The 27,380-nt window shown below is 42.9% G+C and overlaps 1 protein-coding gene and 1 long non-coding RNA gene across 3 annotated transcripts in view; one reads left to right on the top strand and one right to left on the bottom strand.

Moving 5' to 3' along the window:
- GCN1 (GCN1 activator of EIF2AK4) overlaps positions 1–23,194 on the top strand; it is a 38,308-nt gene extending 15,114 nt beyond the window's left edge. The window contains exons 26-58 of one of the 2 annotated variants that reach the window (XM_074554085.1): positions 1,612–1,793; positions 2,058–2,138; positions 2,597–2,740; positions 3,411–3,538; positions 3,702–3,891; positions 4,278–4,348; positions 5,068–5,233; positions 6,172–6,366; positions 6,550–6,796; positions 7,259–7,380; positions 7,690–7,804; positions 8,243–8,422; positions 8,753–8,973; positions 9,637–9,705; positions 9,834–9,972; positions 10,081–10,277; positions 10,589–10,731; positions 11,500–11,617; positions 11,780–11,995; positions 12,329–12,493; positions 12,894–13,055; positions 13,497–13,589; positions 13,834–13,977; positions 14,940–15,209; positions 15,322–15,435; positions 15,949–16,179; positions 16,827–17,020; positions 17,582–17,696; positions 18,696–18,792; positions 19,630–19,775; positions 20,356–20,460; positions 21,726–21,944; positions 22,490–23,194. In XM_074554085.1, the coding sequence (XP_074410186.1) occupies positions 1,612–1,793; positions 2,058–2,138; positions 2,597–2,740; positions 3,411–3,538; positions 3,702–3,891; positions 4,278–4,348; positions 5,068–5,233; positions 6,172–6,366; positions 6,550–6,796; positions 7,259–7,380; positions 7,690–7,804; positions 8,243–8,422; positions 8,753–8,973; positions 9,637–9,705; positions 9,834–9,972; positions 10,081–10,277; positions 10,589–10,731; positions 11,500–11,617; positions 11,780–11,995; positions 12,329–12,493; positions 12,894–13,055; positions 13,497–13,589; positions 13,834–13,977; positions 14,940–15,209; positions 15,322–15,435; positions 15,949–16,179; positions 16,827–17,020; positions 17,582–17,696; positions 18,696–18,792; positions 19,630–19,775; positions 20,356–20,460; positions 21,726–21,944; positions 22,490–22,615 (5,105 nt within the window). In that variant the 3' untranslated portion in view covers positions 22,616–23,194. Of the gene's footprint in view, positions 1–1,611; positions 1,794–2,057; positions 2,139–2,596; positions 2,741–3,410; positions 3,539–3,701; positions 3,892–4,277; positions 4,349–5,067; positions 5,234–6,171; positions 6,367–6,549; positions 6,797–7,258; positions 7,381–7,689; positions 7,805–8,242; positions 8,423–8,752; positions 8,974–9,636; positions 9,706–9,833; positions 9,973–10,080; positions 10,278–10,588; positions 10,732–11,499; positions 11,618–11,779; positions 11,996–12,328; positions 12,494–12,893; positions 13,056–13,496; positions 13,590–13,833; positions 13,978–14,939; positions 15,210–15,321; positions 15,436–15,948; positions 16,180–16,826; positions 17,021–17,581; positions 17,697–18,695; positions 18,793–19,626; positions 19,776–20,355; positions 20,461–21,725; positions 21,945–22,489 lie in introns of both variants that reach the window. The other variant, XM_074554084.1, reaches the window with a different exon arrangement.
- Positions 16,860–27,334, bottom strand: LOC141731131 (uncharacterized). Its single transcript, XR_012583057.1, has 3 exons — positions 27,001–27,334; positions 24,295–24,419; positions 16,860–17,056 (listed from the first exon to the last, which is right to left on the bottom strand). It is a non-coding gene; the product is annotated as an uncharacterized LOC141731131 (long non-coding RNA).
- Positions 27,335–27,380: the final 46 nt, after the last annotated feature.

Raw genomic sequence — 27,380 nt, 5'->3', positions numbered from 1 at the left:
GTGGTAGATGGTGTATATTTTTAAGGGAAATGTGGGATTCTGTTTGGTCCCTTAGCCCCTCAGTTCAGTTCTCCTGCTGTTCAGTGGTGTGACTGTGGCACATGTCACTGTCACAGCTGACCGGTGGCCATTGGCCATGTTGATCACCACTTCAGTGCTGAACAATCTCAGTGATAATTTGGTGCCATAGTAAGTGCACATTCATTAACATTTGAGTCCTTTTTCAATCATTTCTAGAAAATAAGAAAATAGTGGAAGTATTTTCAGTCCTTCAAGATTTCCTATATTGTTTAATTATATTAATATCTAATTATTTTTTTCCACTTTTGCATGAGAAGGGCAGTAGTTTCCATAGCACTTTGTTGGACAAATCATACTGTATTCCCAAAGGATTTTTCCTCATTTTCAAACTTTTTTAGAATGTACTTGTGTGATATGATTTAGCAGAGATTAATTTCTTAGGTTACTATGAGACCTAAGATTCACCATACCTCCCTGTAATGTGGATGACAGAATTTATCATTCATTGCTGAAATGCCCAGATACATCCTATAATCTTCCTTTTGTTGGTCATTACCAGCTACTGTGTGAGTAGAACATTTTTCTCCTCCAGTAAAGCTTTCTTCCTCCTGCTGTGTATAGAGGGACAGTGGTTTAAGGCTAAAAATATCCAGCCAATAATTAAAAAAGAAAAGTGTAAAAGCAAACAGATACTGAGCAAACAGAGAGAAAAATCCCACATGAGAAATAGAGAAGGTTTTACTGAAGCTGTTCATGTTAAATAGGAGCTCAGAACGTGTTGGGGATTTAATATTTCTCCCTTGAACTACTTTTGCAGTATTTTTGCCCTACATAAGCTGACTAATACTGCAGTATTGTATCTGCAATGCTCTTCATCTGCATTTAGAAATTTAAACTTGGGCATTCTCTGTCAGCACAGATAGGATATAGAAAGGAAATGTTTTCTGTGGACACCTGATACTTGAATATTAACTGGTCTAATGAAAGACTGGAAGGAGCATTTGTTATAAGCTATAGCTCCAAAAGCTTTAATTTTTTCAAGGAGAGGAGGGGAGTTGAATCTTGCACCAGAATTAGAAGGACTTAATTCTCAAGGGTCCAGCTGAAGGCTGGAATGACAGGTTAGCTAGGTTGGTAGGAAGTGTTTAAAGGAAATGCAGCTGACAAACAGGGTCTTGCTTTGGGACAAATGAATTTTATAAGTGACTGTCTGATTCATTGAATTGTTTCAATTCCCTTTACAGTATGTATTTCTATACTCTTGAGGCATGGGTAGTAATTTGGAATCCCAAAGTGACTTTAATTGAAGCCAGGTAGAATCACAGAATCACTTAGGTTGGAAAAGACCATTAAGATCATCAAGTCCTACCTTAACCTAACACTGAAATGCTAAAAGACACTATTGGACCTGCACTGTTGCTGCTGCTAAATGGCAAATACTTAGGCTTACTCAGCACCTTTGTGCATGAGGCTGAAGCTTGGCCATATCTATTATCAGCTACTCAAGTGTACATTTTATACCAGTCAGCATTATCAACCAAGTCATGGAGGATCAGCTGTGTTCACAGGATGATTTTTTCCTTTTTATAGGTGCTGCCCCATTATCAGCTCCAGCATTTTCCTTAGTCTTTCCTCTCCTGAAGACAGTTATGATTGAGACACCCCATAACAGTGAAGACAAGGAGGAGTTCCTGGTCAAGATCCTGCAGATTCTTACAGTCCATGCTCAGCTGAGATCATCAGGAAATGGCCAATCTTTGTTGGTGGATGAGGTGAGGGCTGTGGGGTCAGATTATCTCCTTCAGATAAGCCATGGGATAAAACAGCTGATGTGTAAACTGGACAAAGCAGATTAATTGTCCAGGTTAGAGTTACCTGTATAGGTTTGTTTTCTGCCATGGGTTTTGGTACCTGTCCAGCCTGAGGTTTTGACTGGGATGTTTTAAGGAGTGTCATACATAGGCAAGGCATTTTGAAATCACAAGATAAAAGTCTTTTTCCTTCCTCCCCACCCTCTTCTCCCCTCAACCTTTCAGAATGGCCCAGAGTTGCTGCCCCGCAGGGACATGCTGGTTCTGCTGACCCGGGTGATAGGAACAGGTTCTCCACGGTTACAGGTGAGTGCTCAGCTTCACAACCACAGTCAGCATTCTCCCTAAGTTTCATCAGCATCTAAATGAGGGAAATGTACCCACTGGTTTAAGTCGCTCATGCTGGTGATTGATACATTCCTAATTTTCTTCTGTGTTTATGGTATTCTTGGATTAAAATGTCTGCATCTTTTTTTCTGTGGGTTTTATTGCACCAAATATATTCTTCTGTCTTTCAAAAGTGACATTTTTTTCTTTCTCTAAGGCCTTGCTCTGTGAGATAAGCTCAGTAGTCTCTCCTCTGAGTGTGTTGTAAGGGGTGAAGTGGCAGAAGGGTCAATAATAAAAAGCAAAGAGTTGGGCTGAACTTGGCATGGTTTGGTCACTGTTCTTTGGGAATTTCTCGTGCTGTGGCAGCGCTCATTGCTTGCTCTGGCAGCAGTTCAGGGTTAGTGGGGTGTGTGCCACGTGCTGTGCTGTTGCAGGTGCTGGCCTCGGAGGCGCTGACGGCGCTGTGCGCGAGCAGCAGCGGCGAGGACGGCTGTGCCTACGCGGAGCAGGAGGAGATCGATGTGCTCCTGCAGGCCCTGCAGTCTCCCTGCATGAACGTTCGAGATGCAGCTCTCAGGGTAGGTGGGAATCATTCAGGGTCACACCAAATTCCCTAAGTTTTTGGGAGGTGGATCTTCTCTAACACTGATGCAGAGAGGCGTCAGCTGTGATGCCAGGCTTTGGGCAGTGTGTCAGAGTCATGCTTTTTGTGCCAGATTTGTCTGCAAAAACAGTACTCTGGGTTTATCCACACCTTTGTTTCCTTAAAAGAGGTATAATTAGGACTACTTAACACCTTCTGTTTACAATTGGATTGAGCTTAGTTTTAAAGAGAGAAGCTGTCAAAAAATTCCTGTCTGTACTAGGCCTTGTTATTGGAAAGCTTCAGGCTTAGTCACTTTGAGAATACAGAAAGAAAAACCTCAAGGGTGCTTGCTGTTCTTTGCCATGAAACAAATTCCAGTTTAGCCCACCTGAGCTGTTTTGTCTGTACTTAGAAGCAGAACAGACTGTAGTCACCAGAGCCTCTCTGCAATCTGCCTGTGGAGCACTGTTCTTGAGTCTCATCATCTCACATACTAGCAATAGGAACTCCTTGATCAAAATGGGCAGTGTAAGGCACAAACAAACATGAATTTTCACACTTCCAACCACTGACAACTTGACTTGTCAGAAGTTTTAAGAGTTTTAAAGCATCTGTATCTAAAAATCAGATCCTTGCACTGACTTTCCTGTTAACTAATTCAGGGACTGATGGAGCTACAAATGGTTCTACCAACCCCAGACAGTGATGAGAAGAATGGACTGAACCTGCTGCGTCGCCTCTGGGTAGTAAAGTTTGATGTTGAAGATGAGATTCAGAAGCTGGCAGAGAGGTAAGAGTTCTTTTTTATTGATTGGGGTTTACGGGGACCTCTTGTCTGCCCACTCAGGGGCTTTGCCCCACAGCTGGAGGCAGCTGTAGGTCTCTCCACTTGTACTTGTGGCAGTGGCTTCTTTGCTGAAGGGTGACCCATCACCTCTGTGTGTGTGCTGCAGGCTGTGGGAGTCCATGGGTCTGGAGCTGCAGCCTGACCTGTGTTCCCTGCTGATCAAAGATGTCATCTACCACGAGGAGGCAGTGCGACAGGCAGGGGCTGAGGCGCTTTCCAGAGCTGTAGCTCAGTACCGAAAGCAAGCAGCAGAGGTCATGAGCAAGCTCACAGAGATCTACCAGGAGAAGCTCTATGTAAGTACTTTTACCCTATGGGGTGACAGGCATGAGCTGCTGCTTTATTTGCTGTTAGTCACTTCTTTTGTCTGTCCTGAAGATGTGCATTGAATCTACTGTCGTCCTTTTTGAGCTTAGCACAGACTTCAGTGTCCTGAACTTCATGTTATCAGTGTTATCAGCCACTAATGGCACCACTGGACAGGTGGGAGGGTGCCTTAGATGATACAGAAAGACTGTGGTAGGGCAGTGTCAGTTGAAGTAATTTTGACTTCAAACTTGCTTTCTGCTTGTGGTATCATAACTCTGGACTATTATCAAATGGCACTGCAGGTATGGTTGACAAATTCTCTGCATGCCTCTCCTTGGAAAAGGCATTTTAATGAAATCTTTCCTCCTTCCAGAGACCACCTCCCGTTTTGGATGCTTTGGGACGAGTGATATCTGAATCACCACCTGACCAGTGGGAAGCAAGGTACACTCGTATTCAGACTGATCTCATCACTTCCTGTGCATGCAAATGAAATGGTTTTGATTTTTATTTAGAACAAAAAATTACATGCAGTTGTATTGACTTGCTGTTTTCATGTGCTCTTCAAGCAAACTGGGGGCAGGCAGAACTCCATCAAAATATTGGGCGCTGTTATCTCAATGTCCTGATAAAAACACTTTCCTTCTCAGACTGTCTGAGTTTTGTCTTAGCTTACCATGTTCCCACCTCTGTACGGGCCATTGTTTCAAGAGCAGCAGTGCAAGCCTTAATGAACTGGCCAAATTCCAGTTTGGATAATTACTTTCTGTTTACTTGTATGTTCTGTACAGGTTTAATTGGAGATCATCTTGTTTGCTACTTCTGCTGAGCTAATCTGTCCTTTAATGCTGATGTACCTTGTTGTAAAGCTGCTGCATTTCAGCAGTAGTTCAAGTGATCCTGATGTCTAAGTTGGCTCAAGTATCCCTAAAGCCTAATTGAGATAAAAGCTATTATATGGCTGAGGGATTGTTGTCCTTGTGGGAGACTGCAGGATGGAGTTATGTAATGAAATGCACAGAGGTTGGACACTCTGAGCCATTTTGTTTCTGTAATGGTTCCTGCTCTCAGTTTCTGTAATTGCTGCTGATAGCAAATGTGATTGTGAGCTCTCAGTTCTGTGAGAAGTCAGTAAGCTCACAGGCTCATCACCTTCTTCCCAGGTGTGGCATAGCACTGGCCCTTAACAAGCTCTCAGAGCATCTGGACAGTTCTCAGGTGAAGCCCCTCTTTCAGTTTTTTGTGCCGGATGCTCTGAATGATCGCAGTCCTGAGGTCAGGAAGTGCATGTTGGATGCAGCTCTTTCAACACTCAACACTCATGGCAAAGTAAGTCTGAATGTATCTGTCTCTATCAGGGGAAAAAGATGTAATGGATATGTAGATACTGCATTGGTGCCCATAGATTTAAAAAAAAAAAATTATAAATTTCTTAGAGGTTGCTGTTACTTGTAACAGCTGAAAACTTTAATTTAGGAACTTTTGTGTTTAGAGTTTTTCTACCAGTGTCTAGTGTTGACTAAGTGTGTTCATCCCTGTCATTGCTACAAAGTGTAACATCCCTGGATCAACTGGAGTTAAAATGGTATAAAACTAGAGTAATAAAAGTAAAATCCGACCATAGATCTTTTAATCCTGCAAAGATGAGAATTCTTTTTCAGGCTTCATGCAAAGCAAAACATGAAACCTTGCTGATTTTTGGCTTAATTAAACTTAAAACATTGAGGAGCTGAGACCATCCTTCTCCCTGCCAGCTCTTCCCCAGCAGTGTCAGATGGGGAAGGCATGCAGGGTGTGAGTTGCTCAGCTTCTGATTTCCTCATCTGTGCCAGTCACCTCTGGACAGATGCCTGTATTCTTTAGTTCAGCCCATGACAATTGGGATATTTTCATATTAGTCATTCTTTCATTGTGTTTCTTAGAAAAACAATGCGAAGTTTGATATTTCTGCTCTCCCTTGGCAAATGGGGCAAGCAGAGGAGCAGGCACTGATGTTCAGGCCTGGGAGCTTGTGTTGCTTCTGGCAGAACATCATGCTGGCAGGCTTAGGGATTCTAATTTTGAAGAACTGATTTCTCTCTGTCAGGAAATATTTGTTGCCTGTTGGGATGGTACAAGGTCTTATGTGATGTGACACATGAAATGAACTGTAAATACAGTGTGATTGTTCAGTTGTTGGCTCAGAGAAGAACAAACAAGTCCACTGAGCATAGCAAATCTCATTCTGAGTGGACTCTAGTGGCAAGTTTTGTGGTTTTGTTTTTCAGGACAATGTTAACTCTCTCTTGCCAGTGTTTGAAGAATTCCTGAAAAATGCTCCTAATGATGCCAGTTATGATGCTGTCAGGCAAAGCGTGGTCATTCTGATGGGGTCACTGGCAAAACATCTGGACAAGAGTGACCCTAAAGTGAAACCAATTGTTGGCAAACTGATAGCAGCCTTGTCCACCCCATCTCAGCAGGTAGGTGCCTTTGGGAGGAATTGTCAGGTTCCACACAGAGGCAGGTTAACACCAGCATACTGTTAGGGATGGCAGAGAGATGAAAAATGGTCACAGAAAGGTTTCACTTGGGGTGCATTCTGAGGGGAATTTATGTTGGTAATGGCTGTTTTGTGATCTGGTGGCTGGTGGATTGTTTTATAGGTTCAAGAGTCAGTGGCAAGCTGTTTACCACCTCTGGTGCCTGCAATTAAGGAAGATGCAGGAGGAATGATCCAGAAGCTGATGCAGTTGCTGTTGGAGTCTGATAAATATGCTGAGCGCAAAGGTGCAGCCTATGGCCTGGCAGGGCTGGTGAAGGGCCTGGGCATCCTCTCTCTCAAGCAGCAGGAGATGATGACCACGCTGACCGATGCCATCCAGGACAAGAAGAACTTCCGCCGGCGGGAGGGTAAGGGACAGGAGCTTTCCCTCCACATACTCATCATTTCTCTTGCACCTACTACCACTGTGCTCAGGTGAAGTTCCTGCACCCCTGTGTTTGGTTTAGCTACATTTATTTTACTGAAGTTTGGCAAGAAAGAAATGGGAAGTATCTCTTGTGAGGCTGTTGGTTGTGTATAGTGTCCCAAAATTGCTCAATTCACATTGTAGTGGAAGGATTTCTAGTCCTAGACCATATGGATGTGCCCTCCCCCTCCTGTTTCCAAAGGCAGGTGTTGCTGGGGGAGAGCTCCTTTTCTGAGGCCACAAATCCCTACTACAGCACAAGGCACAAGGGCAAGAAAGCAAGAGACTTTCAGCTGTGAGATCTGAGTGCTTTTGGAACAATATTTAGCAAATTGTATCTTCTTTTCCCATCCTCCTTAAATGAAGTTGTATTTTCCTCTGACTGTCCTTTTTGGGTTTTTAGGGGCTCTGTTTGCCTTCGAGATGCTCTGCAGCATGCTTGGGAAGCTGTTTGAGCCCTATGTGGTTCATGTGCTGCCTCACCTGCTGCTTTGTTTTGGAGATGGGAACCAGTACGTGCGAGAGGTAAGGTGCTTGAAATTTCTGCTATCACAGAGTGTTAAAAAACCCAGATGGAATGGATATGGATGCAAATCCTGTTTGTAACAAGGCAAATAGAGAAGGTGACCTATCCCTTGAGATACCATTAATAACAATTTGATCTTCTTAGTAACTGAAAGCATCTGATTTCATTGGCCATTAATTGGGAGCTACTTAGGCAGCTGCATCATTGTAGTGAGACACTATTTACATGAAGGCTTTGTTCCCAGAGAGTCTCAGAGGAAGGAAAACAGTGTTGTGTCACAGTTTGTAAGTGTTCTCTTCTCCTTGGAGGCTGCAGATGACTGTGCCAAAGCTGTAATGAGCAATCTGAGTACTCATGGAGTGAAGCTGGTTTTGCCATCGCTTCTTGCGGCACTGGAAGAGGAATCTTGGAGAACTAAAGCTGGTATGGACCAATATGCACCTGACATGACTGAGAGTGACCCACAGTTCCCTTTGCTGTCATCCCCCTTGTGTATTCCTTCATCCCTACACATGGCCATGATGGTTTATTGTCTTATGAGGGACTGTGGAACTTCTCCAGCTTTTTACAGCTGAGTTCCCTGACACATCTGAGTAACCTTTTCCCCCTGGCATATTCAAGGGACAGTTTGTATCCCATCTCTATAGTTGTACTTCAGAACTTGGAATTTTCTTAACATATTCCTTCTCTCTTGTACAAAAGAAAAGTATTTTTTGGTGTCTTTAGGTGGCATAGAGTGACTTAATGCATTTCAGCCTTTCTTTGTATTCTCTGACTGGTAGATTTGAATTTGGAGTAAATGTGATCATCTAATACTGTTTTTTCATTTGTCTTTTTTTTCTTGGTGTACTTTCTTCACAGGCTCCGTGGAATTGCTGGGGGCTATGGCATACTGTGCTCCCAAGCAGCTCTCCTCCTGCTTACCCAACATCGTGCCCAAACTCACTGAAGTGCTGACAGATTCCCATGTGAAGGTGCAGAATGCAGGGCAGCAGGCTCTTAGGCAGATTGGGTCTGTCATCAGGAATCCAGAGATCCTGGGTAAGACCTGTCTGTGCATCTCTAATGTCCTGATGTGACTGTGGTTTATCATAGCAAGGTTTAGGTTTATGATATTTAGGATTAAATGCAAATTCGTATAGAAATGAAACTAATCCTACAGAAGTGAAATATGAAAGCTTAACAGCAGCTGTCTGCCTCCAGGCTTTTTAAATGTTCCTGTCCATTTTTCCATCTGTTGTTAATAGAGTTTCCTCTGTCCTTGTGCTGCTTGTTGCCTAAAACATCCCATGAGAGCACACCAGTTCATCCTGATACATTTTTGGTTTATGTACAAATAAAGTCTTTTCTCTCCTTTTTAAAAACATTCAGCAATTGCTCCAGTTCTGTTGGATGCTCTTACTGACCCCTCCAGGAAGACTCAGAAGTGTTTGCAGACTCTACTGGATACCAAATTTGTCCATTTCATCGATGCTCCATCCTTAGCCCTGATCATGCCAATTGTTCAGAGAGCTTTCCAGGATCGTTCCACAGACACCAGGAAAATGGCTGCCCAGATCATTGGGAACATGTACTCCCTGACTGACCAGAAGGTACAGTGCTGAAAAAACCCTCTAACTGTGTTCTAACTGATCACTGTGACAAGCACTAGAGACAATTTATTTGGCTTGGAGATTTTGCTGTTAAGATAGAAAATACTAGCATGTATGCAGCTTCTTAATTAAATGTATGTAAATGAGCAGATGACTATAAGAAAAGTGACAGTTCTGAGGTCCTTAAGACTGTCAGCTTTGGTCATCTAGTTATTACCATTTATCTCTGCAAAAAGGTCTTGTAATTTTTACCATATAAGAAATGCCTCAACAAACAAACAAGTGAAACACAGATCAGGGTTTGTTTGAAAAGTATTTGTAGGACCTGACTGTAGGCTAAAGATCTGTGTTTAATTTTTGTGCTGATAATCTCTACATTTAAACCTTGTGTAAATGTTAAGAGTGTTGGATTTTCCTAAGACACAAACTGCTTGGGTTGTGAGCAAGCATTAAAAAGGTTTTGAGTGATTTGCACAGAACTGGTGTTCTTGGACTTGCAGAATAATTCACTGTGCTTATCTGAAGTATTGTGAGAGCAGCTAATTAAACTCTCAGGATGTTAAGGATGTTTGGTGATTATAAGGGGTGAATGTCCTTTACATGGAGGTGACTGTTTTCTCTCATTTTGAATTTGGTGCTGACTTTTTGGGCTCTTTGTTTTAGGATCTGGCTCCCTACCTACCCAGTGTGACCCCTGGACTGAAGGCCTCTCTGTTGGATCCTGTACCTGAAGTAAGTCTTTTGTACAAACACAGTCTGTCTTTGAGTGCATTAGGTTAAACATTGTCCGAATCAGTCTGGCACATCTGTAGCACCTTTGCATGGACATTTTGCAGATCTCTGTTTCTCTTGTCTGTTAGGTGCGCACAGTGTCTGCAAAGGCCCTGGGGGCCATGGTGAAGGGTATGGGAGAGTCATGCTTTGAGGATTTGTTGCCGTGGCTGATGGAGACACTGACATACGAGCAGAGCTCAGTGGATCGCTCTGGTGCTGCTCAAGGTGGGGACAGCTCAGTGTGAGCACTGAGCTCAGGTCTTCTCATATTAAATCAGATTAGCTGCTTGTTTTTTGTGTATATCAGCTCTGTTCCCTGCTTTTTTTCCCCAGGTCTGGCTGAGGTTATGGCTGGTTTGGGGGTAGAAAAGCTGGAGAAACTTATGCCAGAGATTGTAGCAACTGCCAGTAAAGTGGATATTGCTCCACATGTACGAGATGGTTATATCATGATGTTCAACTACCTGCCAATTACCTTTGGAGACAAGTTCACTCCCTATGTTGGTCCCATCATTCCTTGTATCCTTAAGGTATGTAGCAAAACTGAAGAATTTTATTTATCACAGAATCAAAATAAGCCTCCAGAATATTTTAAGTAAAAATATTGATAATTGTGGGATGTGCAGAGACTTATATATTATTTCTCCTAAGTTACCAGCTTACTATCTCTTACCTGTGGTCACTAGTCATTTTTTGGGAGTCATCTTTGTGCATTCACAACTCCGTAGTTCATTCAGTTTTCATGGTTGGGAGAGAAAAAATGGGTTTGTTTTCCTCCTGTTGCTTTTGTGTATTGTGCTGAAAGGCTGAGTTTTCTGAGCCCCTTTGTGCCTGTGTGCAGGCCCTGGCAGACGAGAACGAGTTTGTGCGGGACACGGCGCTGCGCGCGGGGCAGCGAATCATCAGCATGTACGCCGAGACTGCCATCGCTCTGCTCCTGCCACAGCTCGAGGATGGGCTCTTTGATGACTTGTGGAGGATAAGGTAAGGCACAACCAGCTTAGCCACAAATGTCTCCCTTCTGTGCTTGAAAAACTGGTGTGATTTAGGCTCTGTGTTTCTGCTCAGAAAAATGCAGAGATCTCCTGTGAAGCAAAAACAAGCGTCTCTTTTTGCTTGTTGATTTGATTAGGATGCCCTACAGCACTTGAGTCTGCAAAGACCTGCCAGGGTGGATCAGGTTTCCTACTACCTGCAGAGCATTCATGCTGAATTATTAATTCTGGCAGTGACTCTGAAATGCACTTCCAAGGAAGTTGATGTGGCAATATTTAGCCCTTGTGTACTGTTTTTCATTTCTCCAAGTGCTGAGCAAGTTATTGTTCTCCTGTGTATGGAGATGCGCAGTGGAGCACTCACAGCCAATAGCAGTTACTCAAAAATTAGCTGCACTAAATGATTTGTGCTAGCTGAGTGCTGCTAAGTACTCTTGCCCCAGGTGGATGTCGTTTGGGTTAGACACATGCAGGCAATGTCTTGTTCCTTTTTAGAGTCAAGGCTATTCTTGGAATCATTGCTTTGATTTGAAAATTCTCTCAGCCCTTCCAGTTTGGAATTCATTCCTTCCCTTTCTGTCATGCTGTTTTCAGCCATGTTGGCAGACTGATGTGACACATCAGCCCATGCAGCATTTCAGTGCAAACCCAGCTGTGCTTCACATTTAGCTCCAGTTTGTAGCTGACGTCCTGTCAGAACTGGACAGGTACTGCCTGAGCACCCTGTTTGTAACACTTGACTTGCTCCTGTTGCCAGGTTTAGCTCAGTTCAGCTCCTTGGAGATCTCCTATTCCATATCTCAGGAGTCACTGGAAAAATGACTACAGAAACTGCCTCAGAGGATGACAACTTTGGAACAGCCCAGTCAAACAAGGTAAAGCTGTTCTTGCCTGTTGTGCCTTTATTTTTGACAAATTCTACTATTTTGAATCAGCATGGACAGCCTGCTGGAAAGACATACTGAATAATCATGCATTCTGTTCTTTTTATAGATTTCAGGGGCAGATGATACAATTCTGTGCTGTTTCTTTTCCAGGCTATCATTAATGCTCTGGGAGTGGAGAGGAGGAACAGGGTGCTGGCAGGGCTGTACATGGGCCGCTCAGACACGCAGCTGGTGGTGCGCCAGGCCTCCTTACACGTGTGGAAAATCGTCGTCTCAAACACTCCTCGCACGCTGCGGGAAATCCTGCCAACACTCTTTGGGCTTCTGCTGAAATTCCTGGCCAGTACTTGTGCAGATAAACGAACGGTGAGGAATTAAGTTGTGCCTTCCTGATCCTGCAGGTGACTGTAGAAAATAACTCCTGAGGAACAGAGGATAATTCTTCTCTATAAGTAACTCCAAAGCTGTCATCAGTTTAACTCTTCTGAGCATGAGCAGGTCTGAGTTCTCTGCTGGAGGCAACTGAGATTGTGATGACACTAAAACTATTTTTTGTTAGTTATTTGTAATACTGTTTCCATTCCTACACTCTGTCTGCACTATGAACAGTAGCTTATGGTCAAAAGTGAACATATGCTCACAGTTCACCTTCTAAAGTTTTATGAAAAAGGAAAATAATTAATACATTTTTGGGGACAGGTTGCAGCACGGACATTAGGAGACCTTGTCAGAAAGTTAGGTGAGAAGATTCTCCCTGAAATCATTCCCATCTTGGAAGATGGACTGAGATCAGACAAGAGTGATGAGAGGCAAGGAGTCTGCATCGGTTTGAGTGAGATCATGAAATCAACCAGCAGGGATGCGGTGAGTCACAAGTGCCGGGTGAAATTCCCGTTTTCCCAGGTATTGATGTTATGGTGCAGGTATTGCACTTGAGACAGAAGAGTACAGCTAGCGTTCTGTGGTCTGAAGTCAGGCTTGTAACTAACACTGAGTTGCTGCTCAGGCAAATTGTATGAATTTGTATCAGTTGGTAAATTTAAACATTGCCTTTTATGAGATATAATACTAGAAATCTTCCACTAGGTAGCCTTAGAGCACTGCAGCTATTTGTGCTGATGGATCCTGCTTTTCCTCCAATATTATTCCAAGCAAACTGCAGTTTAGTTTCAGTTGTGCAAATTCTGCATTCTTTACTACTTTACTGAGATATGTGTGTCTGTTGTGCTTTAGATGTTCTGTAATTTTATCTCTTCATCCACAGGTGCTGCTTTTCTCTGAGTCCCTGGTTCCTACAGTGAGAAAAGCACTGTGTGACCCTCTGGAAGAAGTTCGAGAGGCTGCAGCCAAAACATTTGAGCAGCTGCACTCAACAATTGGCCATCAGGCTCTTGAAGACATCCTGCCCTTCTTGCTGAAGCAGCTGGTGAGCATTGCTCAGCATTAGTCAACAGCCTGATTAATGATGTTGTGGGACAAGTTTTGAATAATTAACTTAAAGGAGCAGGAGGATTGTAGTGGCAGACCTACCAGGGAATGGCAGCAGTATTTTGTCTCCTCCTGAAGTCATCCTAGACAGTGGTAGGGAAGATGTTATGGGTTAAGCCTAGGCCTAAGAATTGCTACACCTGGCTCTGTGGCCACTGTCATCCGATGAAGTCGCTTGGCCACCATTGCCTGAAATGGAAAATCTGTCTGATGTGACAGAAGAGCTTGGTTTGGGTTTTTCTAGGGACTATGCGAATATGAGAACATTTTTTAATAGAAGAACTTGGTTTTGTTTTTATGATCACATGTAAAATTGTCCCTTGAAGCTTAGTGGGTCACAGATCATTTCTCAGGTTTGTCTCTTTCTGTTTCCCTGTAGGATAATGAAGAGACAGCTGACTTTGCTGTGGATGGTCTTAAACAAGTTATGGCTGTCAAGAGCCGAGTGGTGCTGCCTTACTTGGTGCCAAAGGTACAACGGGAAACAAATTTTAAACTTGATATTTGTGCTCTTTTCTCTGCTTGCTGCCAGTTTTCTCTGGACCAATATGGCAAAAGAGAGAGCATAGTCTGAAATTTTCTTCTGATTTTGTGCTCAAAACATTGTTATCTGGCTTGTGATGCATAAATATTTCATGTTGTAGAGAAAGTGAGACTTCTTTCTGAAAAAACTTTCTGCTTGTCCCAATTTTTGGTGTTATTTTTTATTTTTGTAGCTGACTACCCCCCCAGTGAACACCCGGGTGCTGGCTTTCCTCTCCTCAGTGGCAGGGGATGCTCTGACACGGCATTTGAGTGTCATCCTGCCTGCCATGATGTCTGCACTCAAAGAGAAGCTGGGCACCAGTGAAGAGCAATTGGCAAGTAGCACAGCTCAGCTCTTTGTTGTGACAGGTTGCCTGAAGATAGTGCACCAGGTTTACTTCCCATCCCAGAATCTGTGTTCTCTAGATTCACAGATTGCATGTTTAATTCAGTCCATTAACTTCTCCAGGATGAGTCTTTTTGCCTGGTGGCATATTGTGAGTCAAAAAACGTATGCTTTCCAAATCTATTTGTATCCATTTAAAAGTCTCCTTGGCCTGCTACAAGATACAATTCTCAGTTTGCTTATTCCTGGAGAGCTGCCAGAAAGTCTAGTTAACTTTGTATTTATTCTTGGTGTATAAGACTGAGAGATTAAAGGGCTGCAGGGAGGAAATCTCCTATTTTGCATGCTGTACTCCTCAGGTATTGCTTTCCAAAACATCTGGTGTTTGGACTCCAGAGAACATCCTGGAGTTGTGACTGTGGACAGACATTTTCATAATCAGTTGGTGAATTAGAAATGAGTGACAGAGTCCTGTTGCCTTTCTGCTGTGGATAGCCATTAGATCAGCTTCTAGCCCCAAGTCTGCCTGGAGATCTCTAATGTACCCACAGACGTGCTTGTAATTAGGGCTGTGACGCACAGCATTAAACTCCCTAAATTGGAAGAGTGTTATCTGACAAGACTCACAGTCTCTCATGGGTGAGTAAGATGGGGGAGACTGAGCTACTCTAATTTTTGTAAATTAGCCCTCCTGCAGCTGCTGGAGCAATCAGTTCAGCAGAGTTTGGTCACTTGATAAATTTTAAGAATTGGTCATACCTGTGTCTGTACCAGAACTGAGTCAAGCCTTTAATGGTGATGTGACCAGCTCTTTAATAAGAAACAATTAGCAAATGGGGTGTGTTGTAGGATTTATTTAGAGACAATGCTGGGGAGAACATGTAGAAACCTGGGGCTAAACTTGGCTTTGTCCTGTTTGAGAGCTAATGTAAAGTTAATTTGGACCTTCAGGAGATGGCAAACTGCCAGTCTGTGATCCTGTCTGTGGAAGATGATGTTGGACAAAGAATTATAACTGAAGATCTGCTAGAAGCTACCCGCAGCCCTGAGCTGGGCATGAGACAGGCAGCAGCTGTCATGCTGAACATCTACTGCTCCAAGACAAAAGCAGACTACACTGGGCATCTCAGGAGCTTGGTTTCAGGCTTGATTCGCCTGTTTAATGACACCAACCCCGTTGTTCTGAATGAAAGCTGGGATGCCCTTAATTCCATCACCAAGGTGAGAGGCAGCTTAAAAAGGTTACAGGAGTAATGCCTGGCCTGAGAAGACTTCACAGAAGACATCTGGATGTCATGTTGCCTGATCTTTGTTTTACCCATCTCTCCTGCAGAAATTAGATGCTGGGAACCAGCTTGCCCTCATTGAGGACCTGCACAGGGATATCCGGATTGTAGGGAATGAGGCCAAGGGCGAGCATGTGCCAGGATTCTGTATTCCTAAGAAGGTAAAGGATCACAATGAGTGTGGACTCATCACAGCCACAATACCCCACCTTTGGGGAGAGCTGATTGATATAGCTGTTAGAAGCAGTGACTGTTTAGGCATTCCAGACTTGTATATTGGAGGACTTTTTGTACGTTAGAGCTCTTGAGTAACCCTACAGAAAGACCCCTCTTGCAATGAGGTCTCTGACAGTTCTCTTATGCACGTAAGTTATGGTTACTGGCTGCTTTTTGTGGGGGAGTAACACTGGACTTCTGTGCCAAATTTCTCTGGTTTAAAAATTCCCCGAGCCGCCACCACTTTTCTCATAGCAACTGGCTTAGTAAGGCGGAGAGGCATGAAATCAAACCAAATAAAAGTAGCTCTGTCAATGTGGAATCAGGCAGCTGAAGGTCAACAGGAAATTGAGAGAAACTCTCCAAGTTTGTGCATCTGGTGTATAATAGCAACAAAAATAAGATGCATATTTCTTGCATCTTAGCTTCTAAGCTTTCTTATCCGATTTTCGTGACAGGGAGTGACTTCCATACTTGTGGTGCTGCGGGAAGGTGTTTTAACTGGTAATCCAGAACAGAAGGAAGAGGCAGCAAAGGCCTTAGGGCTGGTTATAAAGCTGACTTCTGCTGAAGCTCTCAAACCATCTGTGGTGAGCATCACTGGGCCACTCATTCGAATCTTGGGAGATCGGTTCAGCTGGAATGTCAAGGTGGCTCTGCTTGAAACATTAAGCCTTCTCTTAGCTAAGGTAAGATTCAAAGTATTGGACTGTGGTTTGTGAACATTTTCCATGGCAACCTTCAGAAATACCTGTTGCTGTTCATGTAGATACAGCTGGGATGTCTGCTGCTGTGGATTTGATATGTAGGAATAGCACTGTAACTGGATTGCATTCTTCCAGCAGCTTCTGGCATACAAAAAAAGCACCCAGTGCTGAAACACTGGGCTTCTTAGAAATATTGATAAATGCTGATCCCACCTTCAAGTGATTAAAATCCACCATGAAATTAATCTCTCCTGTATCCCCTGTTTTTATGTATTGTTACCTGCAAAATGCAGGTAGCTCTTTGTTCAAAGATACTCTGTTCAGTATTTTTGAACAGAGCTGAGCTTTTATTCAGTGCTCTGAGTACAAAAGGCTCTGAGTACATGATAGGGTAAAGTTTCTCAGTGCTACCCTTGTATTTCAGTGTGAAGAAAAGATAATTAGATTGGAAAAGGTCAAAGGTTTTGTGGTAAATTGTTGTTTCATGTTTTTCCTGTTTTAGTATAGTGTTAGATTTAATGAGGGTTCCCTGATAATAAAACTGCTGTAAAAGAGGTTTTCAGGCTTTGATCTCCAACTGCTCTGTAATACTTGACCCCACCACTTTCCTTTCTTCCACTCTGGAATAGGTGGAGATTGCTCTGAAACCGTTTTTGCCCCAGTTGCAAACAACGTTCACCAAAGCTCTGCAAGACTCAAACCGCGCTGTTCGCCTTAAAGCTGCCGATGCCCTTGGGAAGCTCATTGTCATCCATGTCAAAGTGGATCCTCTCTTCACGGAGCTCCTGAATGGAATTCGCTCCAGCGATGACTCCGCCATCAGGTGAGCTGCAGCTGACAGCTCACACCTTCCTGCTTGCTGAGGATCAAAGAAAGAGCTGGGATGAATGAGAAAATCCCTAGTTAGAGTAAGATGCATGTGTTAATGAAAGCAGTGGACTGTAAACCAGGAATGGGGGTGATGGGACCTTCCTGTGCCAGAAGGTGAGCTGTGAGAGTATTTAGGAGAAAGAGTGCGGGGGGTCTGCCCAGTTCTCTCCTGCACATCCCCAAGCAGCCACTTTCAGATTAAAGGCAGTACTGACTGTCAGTCTGACCTGAAGTAAAGCAGCTATTCTTGTACCCTATGTGCACAGATGCCTAAGACAGGAACTTCCTGACATGATACATGTTTTAATGTTTGAACAAACAGAAAATATCTGTGTTGTGTTAGACAGAAACATGGAAGTACTGTGTAGGATGGATTCTCCAGCAGTACAGAGAGGGGATCACTCTCCCATCTCAGTGTAATTGCTGGGCAAGGATCTACAGGAATCCAGAGCCAAACTTCTCTTGGAGGGTGGGGGAGAGGCAGTGTCTGACTGTAGAACGTGATCTCTTCCAGGGATACAATGCTGCAAGCGCTGCGGTTTGTCACACGAGGAGCTGGTGCTAAAGTGGATGCTGCAATTAGGAAGAATATTAGCACAGTGCTGCTGGGGATGCTGGGACATGATGAGGTACTGCTGCTGCCACCTGCAAAGGTCCCCTGCTGCACACAGTCTTGTTCTTGCATTTCAAATCTGAACTTTCTAACAGAATTACTATCTGTAATTCTGGGAAAATTACTAATGATGTAGTCACAGTCAAGAATTGGAGATTCCTGACCAGTCCCTGGTAACTCTGAAAAGCCTCCAGTTTAATGTTTCCCTGGCAACTGCATATGTGAGTTTGACCTGCTGCTCCTCACTAAGAGGTTTCAGGTAGCTCTGCAGTCAGGATTTGCTTTTTATCTTTGAGAAAGCCTGCAGTGCCTTCACTATATGCATGGATGTGTTTGTAGCCTCTCAGGTGAGGTTTATGAAATTTTTCAGATAATGACAGATTTTTCTCCAATGAGAGAAGCTCTCCCAGTTTAATATAGGGTCTTCTGTATATAGCAGATAGCAATGGTAACGTGAGGGAGATTAAATTAATCATCTCATAATTTATTTTTTATGTCAGTCTCTGCAACAGGCATGATACTGTTGACATGCTAGAAATAGAAATAAATTTGGGGGAGAAATGGACAGTAATGGGATGGTCAATAAGGAAGCCAAAACAGCAAAAGCTTGGAAGTGTTAAATGAGGAGTAGTAAGAGTTTATCACAGAGACCAGCTCATCCTGTGATGGCTAAAAGTAACACTTTTAGTAAATGAACCTAAAGTAAGCTCTTGTGAACTCATCTTTTAAAACATTGAATTTCATCTTTATGACTTTTCCATTTAATGAATCAAAACTTAGATAAAATCTGTAATTCTTCAGTCTCTGCTGGCTTTTTTGACCTTAGATTTGGTTTTAAGTTCCATTATGTACAAGAAACAATGTGAACTGAAAGAAACCCTCAAGAGTACGAGTGAAATACTACTATTTATTTTCTCCTCTTTATTTCCTGTCATTTTCTGACATTTGTTTTTCTCACTCCTGTCTCTGGGGTGTGTTATCTCAAGCCATGTTCTGTGTTCTCCATCCCTGTCAGGATGCCACCCGCATGGCCTCGGCCGGCTGCCTGGCAGAGCTGTGCGCCTTCCTGTCCGACGACGAGCTCAGCAATGTCCTCTACCAGCACTTACTGGGTACGTGAAGCTCTTTACAGATGCTGAAAGCAGGGGAGATTCCTTCTCAGCCATTGATTCAGCCTAACTTTATGACTGAATCTCTGCTCTCTATTTTCTTGTGCTTTTCTTTGCTCATGGCTCTTAATTCATGCACTGTGGTCACAGGGAGCACAGGTAACTGGTTGTCAGTTGGGGTTGCCCAGGTTTTTTTCCCTGGATTTATTATCTGATGATTTGATAAAAGTACTGAGTACTTTTCATGGCTGAGTAACTGCTGTTGCCAACACAAGGACAGTTGGACATGCAAGGATGTTCAGGAGGGCCATCCCACATTTTGGGAGAGCACTGTGATCTTAGGTTGGCTGATGTTAATTGCAGGCCGCATCTGATGGCTTCACATGCTTTTGGAAAAGTAACTGATTTCCCTCCAAGTTTGAAAAAAATGTGTGTTTTAAAGGACCCCAGTGTTTGAGAATGTTATGGATTACTCTTCCCTGTAGGCTTAGAAAGAAAGTCTGTTGGCTGGTCAAATTATAGATGACTTATACAAATTTATTAGAGTCAAAGCTTGTCTAATGTTGAACCATCAGAAGTATCTGATTTGAACAAGAGAGTCCCTTGGTTTGTGTCTGCCTCCCTGCCTGCTCAGGTGGTGTTCTTGCCTGGAAAAGGTGTTGCATTTTAGCTCTGTCTGTGTGTCTTTTTGGGAGAAATGGAGGAAGCAGGGCATTGCTTTAGATGCTGCTTGTTATTTCATTTTATGGCAGTGAATTGACAAACTGCCAAAAGCCTCTGAGATGAAGAGGAGTAGATGGCAGGAGCCCTACCATTGTTCTGTTCTTTCCTCTGCAGCAGATGTGTCTGGCATTGACTGGATGGTGAGGCACGGCCGCAGCCTGGCTCTCTCCGTGGCTGTGAACGTGGCTCCTGGCAAGCTGTGCTCCCCAAAATACTACAGCAGTGTCCAGGAGATGATCTTCAGCAATGCCACAGCTGACAGGGTGAGTCCTGCCCCACAGGGTGAGTCCTGCTGGGAGCAGTTTGGAAAGGTGTGTGAACAGGTTCCTGTGTAACCAACCAGGACAAAAACCCCCAAGTGCCATCTGAAGATTCTCCCTTGGCTAGATGCAGTTTTTATGGTGAAATTACACAACTGTTCTGGTTCTTTGAGTTCTGATCTCTGGGGAGATGAAGATTATTTAATCTTTAACTGTAAAGTAGCTTTCATTTGGAGTAAATTACACTCCTGTTTCCCTAGAGAGTTCTCATTCACAGACCAAGTTTGCAAGAAGTGGAAATTACTCATTTTAGGAGGGAGTGTTTAAATCTGGTGTTGAATGAGTAGTTTGGGGTAGGAATTTTGTGGGCTTGGTGGGGCCTGCTGCCTTATTTCTTTTGGCTCATGGTTGCACTGGAATTTTTTCACCATATTACTCAATACCATTAACCCACTGTTTTTTGATGCTGCTATTCTTTTGAAATGGGTTTAGCCTTCCACAGAAGATGACCATGAGTTTGGTTTTAAAGGCTGTTGTTGAACTGTGCTGTAGTAATAATACCAAGTCTTGTCTTTATGTAAAGATCCCCATTGCAGTTAGTGGCATCAGAGGGATGGGCTTTCTCATGAAATACCACATGGAAGAGGGAAGCAACCTTCCTCCCAAACTTTCCAGCCTCTTTATTAAGGTAAGAATTTTCATGTTAGCTATCTGCTGGTGTTCTTGTGTGATCTGCATATCTGTTTGACCTGACTCATGGGTGGGTCTATCAAGTCCCTGAAAATCTAGAAATTTCTTTTTGAGGCAGAGTGCAGATAGAATCACTGTATCAGCCTGCTTTGAAGCTGTGAATACAACACTGCTATCCCTGCTCTAACATGGACATTTGCATTTGAGCCTTCTGTGCTGAATCTCAAGCCTGAGTCTTATAAATGCATTTTTCCTTTATAGTAGCAAACAGCTGGCAGAGAGGCAGAGAAGAGGGTGAGGAAGCTGTCAGGTTTTTAACATTGCTAAAGGTCAAACAGCCTTTGCTAGAAATGTATCAAATACCAAAACTCACCTGACCTGAGAACATTGAAATGAACATATTTTTCAGTTTATTTTAAATATTTAAATATTTTTCTTTTATTCCTTTATTGGTTGTTTGTTTCTTTCGGTGTGTGGCTGGGGCTTTTTGATTTCTTTAATTGTCTGACCTCCCCAAACCCCACAATACACTTGAGTATCCCTCTTGGTAAACAAGGATGGATAGAGAGGGGTGATGCTGCAGCATGTTACATTTTCAGGTTTTACATTTCTTTGCAATTTACTTGAACTACCAAACATGCCAAGTTGACATGATACAGCCAACATTCTTCAAAGGAGACTTTTTGTTTGAAGTCCAATTTTTTTATGTTAATATAATAGTATTGTGTTAAAATATAAAATACCACAATTGCCACAAAACCTTTATCACCATATTAATAATGCACCTGACATTCAGACTTAGCTTTCATGCTTTAAATGGGTTAAGGTTAAAATACAAATGACTCTTATTCTTTGAATTTTGAAGTGAAATCCCTGCTCAAATGCACCCAGGATTGCAACCAGAGACTGGCTTGGCTGTTGTTGCTGAGTGTGTTGTAGAGGTGCTGACACTCTCAGCTTTTCTGAACTTAGTGGTCATTGTTGTTTCCTGAGACAGTTGAGATGAACATGTGATACTGTCATCAACTATATATTTAGAAATTTTCTATTGAAAAGTTGTCTTGTTTTCAAGGTTTGACCTTCTCTTACACAACTTAGTCAGACTTAACTGGTAACAAGTGTGTATCTTGTGTACCTGTGAGTTGAAAACTGCTTTTCTTAGCATAGTTTTAAATACTTAAATTAGAAAAAAAAATTTTAACAACTCCTTTAAATATATATTCTTGGTATATCTGAATGTAAGTGTATCTTTGTCTCCTTCAGTGTCTTCAGAACTCATCCAGTGACATAAAGTTAGTTGCAGAAAAGATGATTTGGTGGGCAAATAAAAGCCATCTTCCCCCACTGGATACTCAGACAATTAAACCAATTCTCAAAGCACTTCTGGACAACACAAAAGACAAAAACACCAGTGTAAGAGCCTACAGTGACCAGGCTATTGTCAACCTCCTGAAGATGAGAGCGGGTGAAGATGTGCTTGAGGTATGAGACATACAAAAACCCCGTAATTGTTGGTAGAAAGGCTGTGTCACCCTGTTCTGCATTTGCCTCTGAGGTGCCTGCAGCCTCAGAATATGCTGGAAGTCTCTTATGAAATGGATTAAGTGAGACGTTCCCATTTTCTTTTAGACCTTCAGCAGCATTCCCATGCTAAGCTCTGAAGAAATCAGCAGCACCTGATTCTGAACAACCTTAGAGTGCAGCATTAGTAGAATTGAGGCATTTAACACACCCCTAAAGCCTTGCTTGTGCTGAGTTCCCTCAGCTGGCACTGGTAATTCATTGCTTTGGTCACTTGGAAGATCAGTGGTGCTGGGAAGTATTTAGGATAGACCACTTCATGCATTCATTTCCAGACCTAAGTGTGACCTGCTTTTGGATCATTCCCACGTCAGGAATTGTAAAACCAGGGGGGGACTTTTGGGATGTTTGAAAGATTTTAGTTGATACAGTGTGTAAGGCATTCACTCTGATTTTGAACGGTGTGCAGTAAGGAGTTGGTAACTGTTGCTGTCTCCCTTCCACAGTCAGTTTCCAAGATTCTGGATGCTGCCAGCCTGGAGCTTCTCAATGAGAGCTGCAGGAGGTCCCTGCGGAAGCTGGCTGGCCAGGCTGACTCTGAGGAACAGATCGATGACACGATCCTGACGTGATAAAGCTCCCAAGACCAGGAAACACTGAACCAACCGCTGCATCAGCATTTCAACTCCAACACCTATTATAAATGTTTTCATTTTTGAAAATGTTAATTCTGATGGGATTTCATGAAAAGGACTCCCAGAGAGTATTTTAGTATCAAATATACCAGAATAGCCTTAATTAGACCCACACTAGATGAAAATTAAAAATTTGGTCCCCTTTTTGAAACAGACATACTAACCAATACTGGTCAGCTGTGGCCAGTTGTGAGATGTGGATAGAACACATCAGGCTTAACCTCTGGTGACAACTATTTCCTTTCCAGGGTCTGTGCAAAAACTCCACTACTGGAGGTATTGCTGGTTTTTGCACACCCCTGGGAGGCAGGAATAGAACTCAGTGAAAGTTCAGTTGTATTGTTTCTGTGTACTGCTAACTTGCTGCTTGTGACGGTTCTGAAGACTGAAAATCCCTGTAAAACGGAGTATTTAAAATAGCCCTAGAAATCACAGATGCGAAAGGGGGATTAAATGCAGTCTGTTTAGAGAAGGAACATTTAATAAAGGCTCTGACTTTGATCCTTCTGATGTAAACTGTTCTTTTTACAAATGCATTTGTCAACAAACTGTGATTTACTTTTCAGACCTGTTTGTTCTAGGGCATACAGTTTGTAGAGTGGACAGTGCTGTGATCTGTGAAAACCTTTTGCAGAACTGAGGCAAGACAGGGTTTAAAGCCAAGCCAGAACTGACATTTAATGAAATTTGTAAATAATTACTCCTGGTAATTTCCAAAGTATTTTTGACTACAGACAGCTTTTTAGTTACCCAACTCACAAAAAGTCCTTTGTATTTATGTCTTCAAAGGTTTCACAAAATACTTGGCTTTAGGTCTTTTGGTCAATGAGCTGTGCTGCTCTAAGAAAGTCTTTTATTTTATCTGACCACATATATCTCTCTTGAAAAAAAAAATCAATTTACTAATAGATTTGATGTCACTTGATGGAAATACTGAAAATCTTGTTGCAGAATACAAATTTTTAGAAGGCTAAATGAGCTTTACATTTCATGTAGAGCAATAGTTATGTGAGCCTTACCTATTTTATGAAACTCACAGAAGCTGGTTGCACCTGAGAAGACAGAGCACTAAGATTTGTTATTTCATGTGGGTGGGGTGTGTGTGTAATCTTCCTTGCTTGTAACTCTGGATGGCTCAAACCATGATGATGGGAAAACAAAATACACATAAAATTGGAGAGCATGAGGTGGACCCCCATGGGAACACACATTCTGCTAGAAGCAATTTTCTGATTGTTATGGCAGTAGCAGCAAACACAAGAACATTTTTATCATATTCATGCCTCAAACAGCAAGATACAATAGTGAGCAGGTATTTGGGAGTGCTGTGGTTTGTTCTGGTCAGAATTACAAAAATCTGCCAAAAGGTTCTTGGTGCTGTGTCAGTTCCCAGCCTGTGGTGTAGCATCCTGACACCAGATTTGCTGTAGGAGTTATTGGAAGGAACTGGGGAAATCAGCTGTTTTACCCTGTACCTAAGATAGGCTCAGCTCCCACTAAACCATTCCTAGCTGACTGCCACACAATTGTTTATAGAGCATTATAGCATGGAGATTCCATAACCTCTCACTGCCATCTATTTTATTACATGAACTTACCAGACTCTCAGAACTTACCTCATGTCTGAAGAAAAAGTTTTCCTTTGTGCTACTTGAGTCCATTGCTGCCTGTCCTGTTCCCACAGACACTGAAAACAGTTCATTTCAGCAGCAACTGCATCATCACTTCAGTGTCCTTACCCCTGGATGAAATAAATGTAGATTTTCTATGTATTTCCTTAGAGATTTCCATGTTTTCTAAACTTACACTGCTGCCCCTCACGTTGGTTTCATTCTGATTCCTCCTTGCCTCCAGGTCTCCTGGGGAGTTGTTTTGCAAGCCCCACACAACAAACTCAGTTGTCCACCCCAGCACAAGCTCTGGGTGTTCCTTTGCTGCAACACCACAATGTTGTGGACATGTTTAGTTTGTGATCAGCTATGAAGCCAAACTACAAAATGGCTCTTTAGTTAATTATCTCTAATTTTGTATTTATACATTGGACATGTTTCTACAAAACTGCGGTGCTTCCCAGTTGGTCTGATGGAAATTGTGTTCTATTTCATCACTTTAGCTGCATTTTGAAGGTGGTTTTAATTCTGATTTTTGCCTTTCAAAATACTTGTGAATTTGAAATCATCTTAAAACCACATATTTTGCATTGAATTGGTAATACTCAAGAGTGAAAACTCAGCTAAATGCTCTTAAAGATCTGGCAGCTTGGGGCACTGGAATGAGTTTCACCTGTGATGAATTAGCTGTGCTTTGGGATCCCAGGAACAGCAGTTAAACCATGCAATGCAGAAACCTCTGCCCTGAAACATGTACAAAATTTGATGCCACTCAAAACCTCCTAAGAAGGTGTCAAAAATCTCAGTGATTGTACTGGAATCACTCAGTCCATCGCTGCAGCCAGGAAGGAATGAAAAAATGGCAAGTTCTGGTGAAGAATGGCTGTTTGAGCTCTTGATCATGGGCACCTTGGCTTATTCTGATTCCAATTGCTGCTCCACATAAACATGGGAAAGAAAACTGCAGGTAAATGAAGCCTTTTTTATTCACTTGTTCATTTCAGCCAAAAATATATTCTATTATTTTGATGATTTGTATTTCCAGCTTAGGTAGCAGCAAGTGGAAAACCTCATTCATTTTCCCAAACAGCACTTGAATTTCTGTACTGAGCTTAGTAGTACCTAAAAGGGAGGAGTAAAAGGCAGGACTCACTTGCACTTGTGCAGAATATGCTGATTTTTCAGTCACAGGGAAACACTTGATTTGGATTTTGATAGCTACTTTTGCTAAACTATTTCTACACTGCAGTATTAATATATCAGAGATAAAATACCCATAATTTTTGCCACAACATGAGATCTGATAAATTGATTGTGCCAACTTGGAGACTAAAGAATTAATTTTTTTCTCATTTCAAATGTCTTAAAAATACCAGTTGTCAGTAAAAGATCATTTTTCCCTACAACTGATGGTAATAATATCTTTGAACTGTCAAACAGCTGTCTCTGAGTGACAGCGGAACTGTGTGTATTTCAAGGAGATAAAAAAATAATTTATGAGAGAAGTTTAAATTTACAAGGTGCTAAAAACTACAATGGAAGAGAGACAAATGTAAAAGCATAAAATATTCAAATATTTTGATTTTTTTTATGATTAGTCACAGTTCTTACTGTCCATTTTATTTGGTAACATCATGACACTTCACGCTTTTCACATGGTGAGGTTTCATGAGCTTAAAAATAGAAGTAATAGGAGTCACTGTCATTTTGGGTTTGAGCTGGTGGTTTGTGGGCTGGATTCAAGGGATTTCCCTGCAGCTACAGTGTCCTCAGTTACCCTGGTGCTGGATTGCCCCAGTGCAACATATATATCTATATCTATATCTATATCTATATCTATCTATATCTATATCTATATCTATATCTATATCTATATCTATATCTATATCTATATCTAATCTATATCTATATCATCATCTCTTTATCTATATCTGTATATGTGGTGTTTAAAATGCTCGAGTTGCAGAGTGAATGTGAGCTGAAGGTCACATGGGTGGATTGCAGGATGTGAGGACCTTGACGAGGTGGACTTTGAAAACCATAATATGTTTTTCAAGGTTAAGAAAGGTTTATAATTAAGTGGAACATGACCCACTAGACCAGGTTGCTCCAGTCCCCACCCAGCCTGGCCTTGGACACATCCAGGGATGGGGCAGCCACAGCTTCTCTGGGCAACCTGTGCCAGGGCCTCACCACCCTCACAGGGAACAATTTATTCCTAATACACACTCATTTATAATCCGTAACAATAATTTATTTAGTACTAATATACCTCTTCCCATCTAGATGACAATGCATGTTACTAACAGGTTTCATTAACTAACTCAAACTTGATCTCAAGAGTTCAAGTACCAGTGAGAATGTTTAAGAAAAATTAGAGGAAAACTCCAGCACTTTTCTTGTGCCATGTCTCCACTTAGAAGTGGCAATCACCTAAAAAGTGACCATAGTCTGGCAGAATTTGTCTAGTCAATGTCTGTGCAACTGATAACAAAACCACTCAGGCTGCTGGGAGTGCTTTTGAACTGCAGATGTGGCTGGGGACGGTGCAAGCACAGCTGCAGATGGGTGTGAGGTCAAGGCCCTTCCCGAGCCCTACACAGGCACATCTGTGGATTAAAAACCTCAGGCATTTCATTTCAGACTGGCCTGACTTGCCAGGCCTGTGACACACACCTGGGCACTTCCTATCACTGCTGTGGGGCTCCTCACCTGCGGCTTGGGCTGCGCTGGTGACTGTTCCTGCACCTACACAAATCGCCCATTTGGAGCGGAGCTGGGACTGCTGCGGCTCCCTCACGCCTCTTGCACTTTCCTGGGGGCAGTGTCGCTTTCTGCCGCGTCCTAGCACGAGCACCAACGGGAACTGGGGGGGTGGAAGCACGCACCCGACGGCGGCCTGTCGGTGTCTGGACACGGGGGCGAGGACAAGGCTCCCGCGGAGGGGCGGCGGGAGGCTGAGGGCGGCCGTTCCCTCACGCTCCCGCCATGGCAGCCGGCGCGCGCCTGCCGCCTCAACCGCCCCCCCCGCGCGCAGGCGCGGGCGCGTGAGGGCGCGGCCGTTTTCCCGCGCAGCCGCGCGCGGGGCGGGG

The sequence above is a fragment of the Zonotrichia albicollis genome, chromosome 18, assembly GCF_047830755.1.
Source record: "Zonotrichia albicollis isolate bZonAlb1 chromosome 18, bZonAlb1.hap1, whole genome shotgun sequence".
Lineage (NCBI taxonomy): Eukaryota > Metazoa > Chordata > Aves > Passeriformes > Passerellidae > Zonotrichia > Zonotrichia albicollis.
Note: the sequence above shows the minus strand (reverse complement) of the source record. Positions and strands in the feature narration are given on the sequence as shown.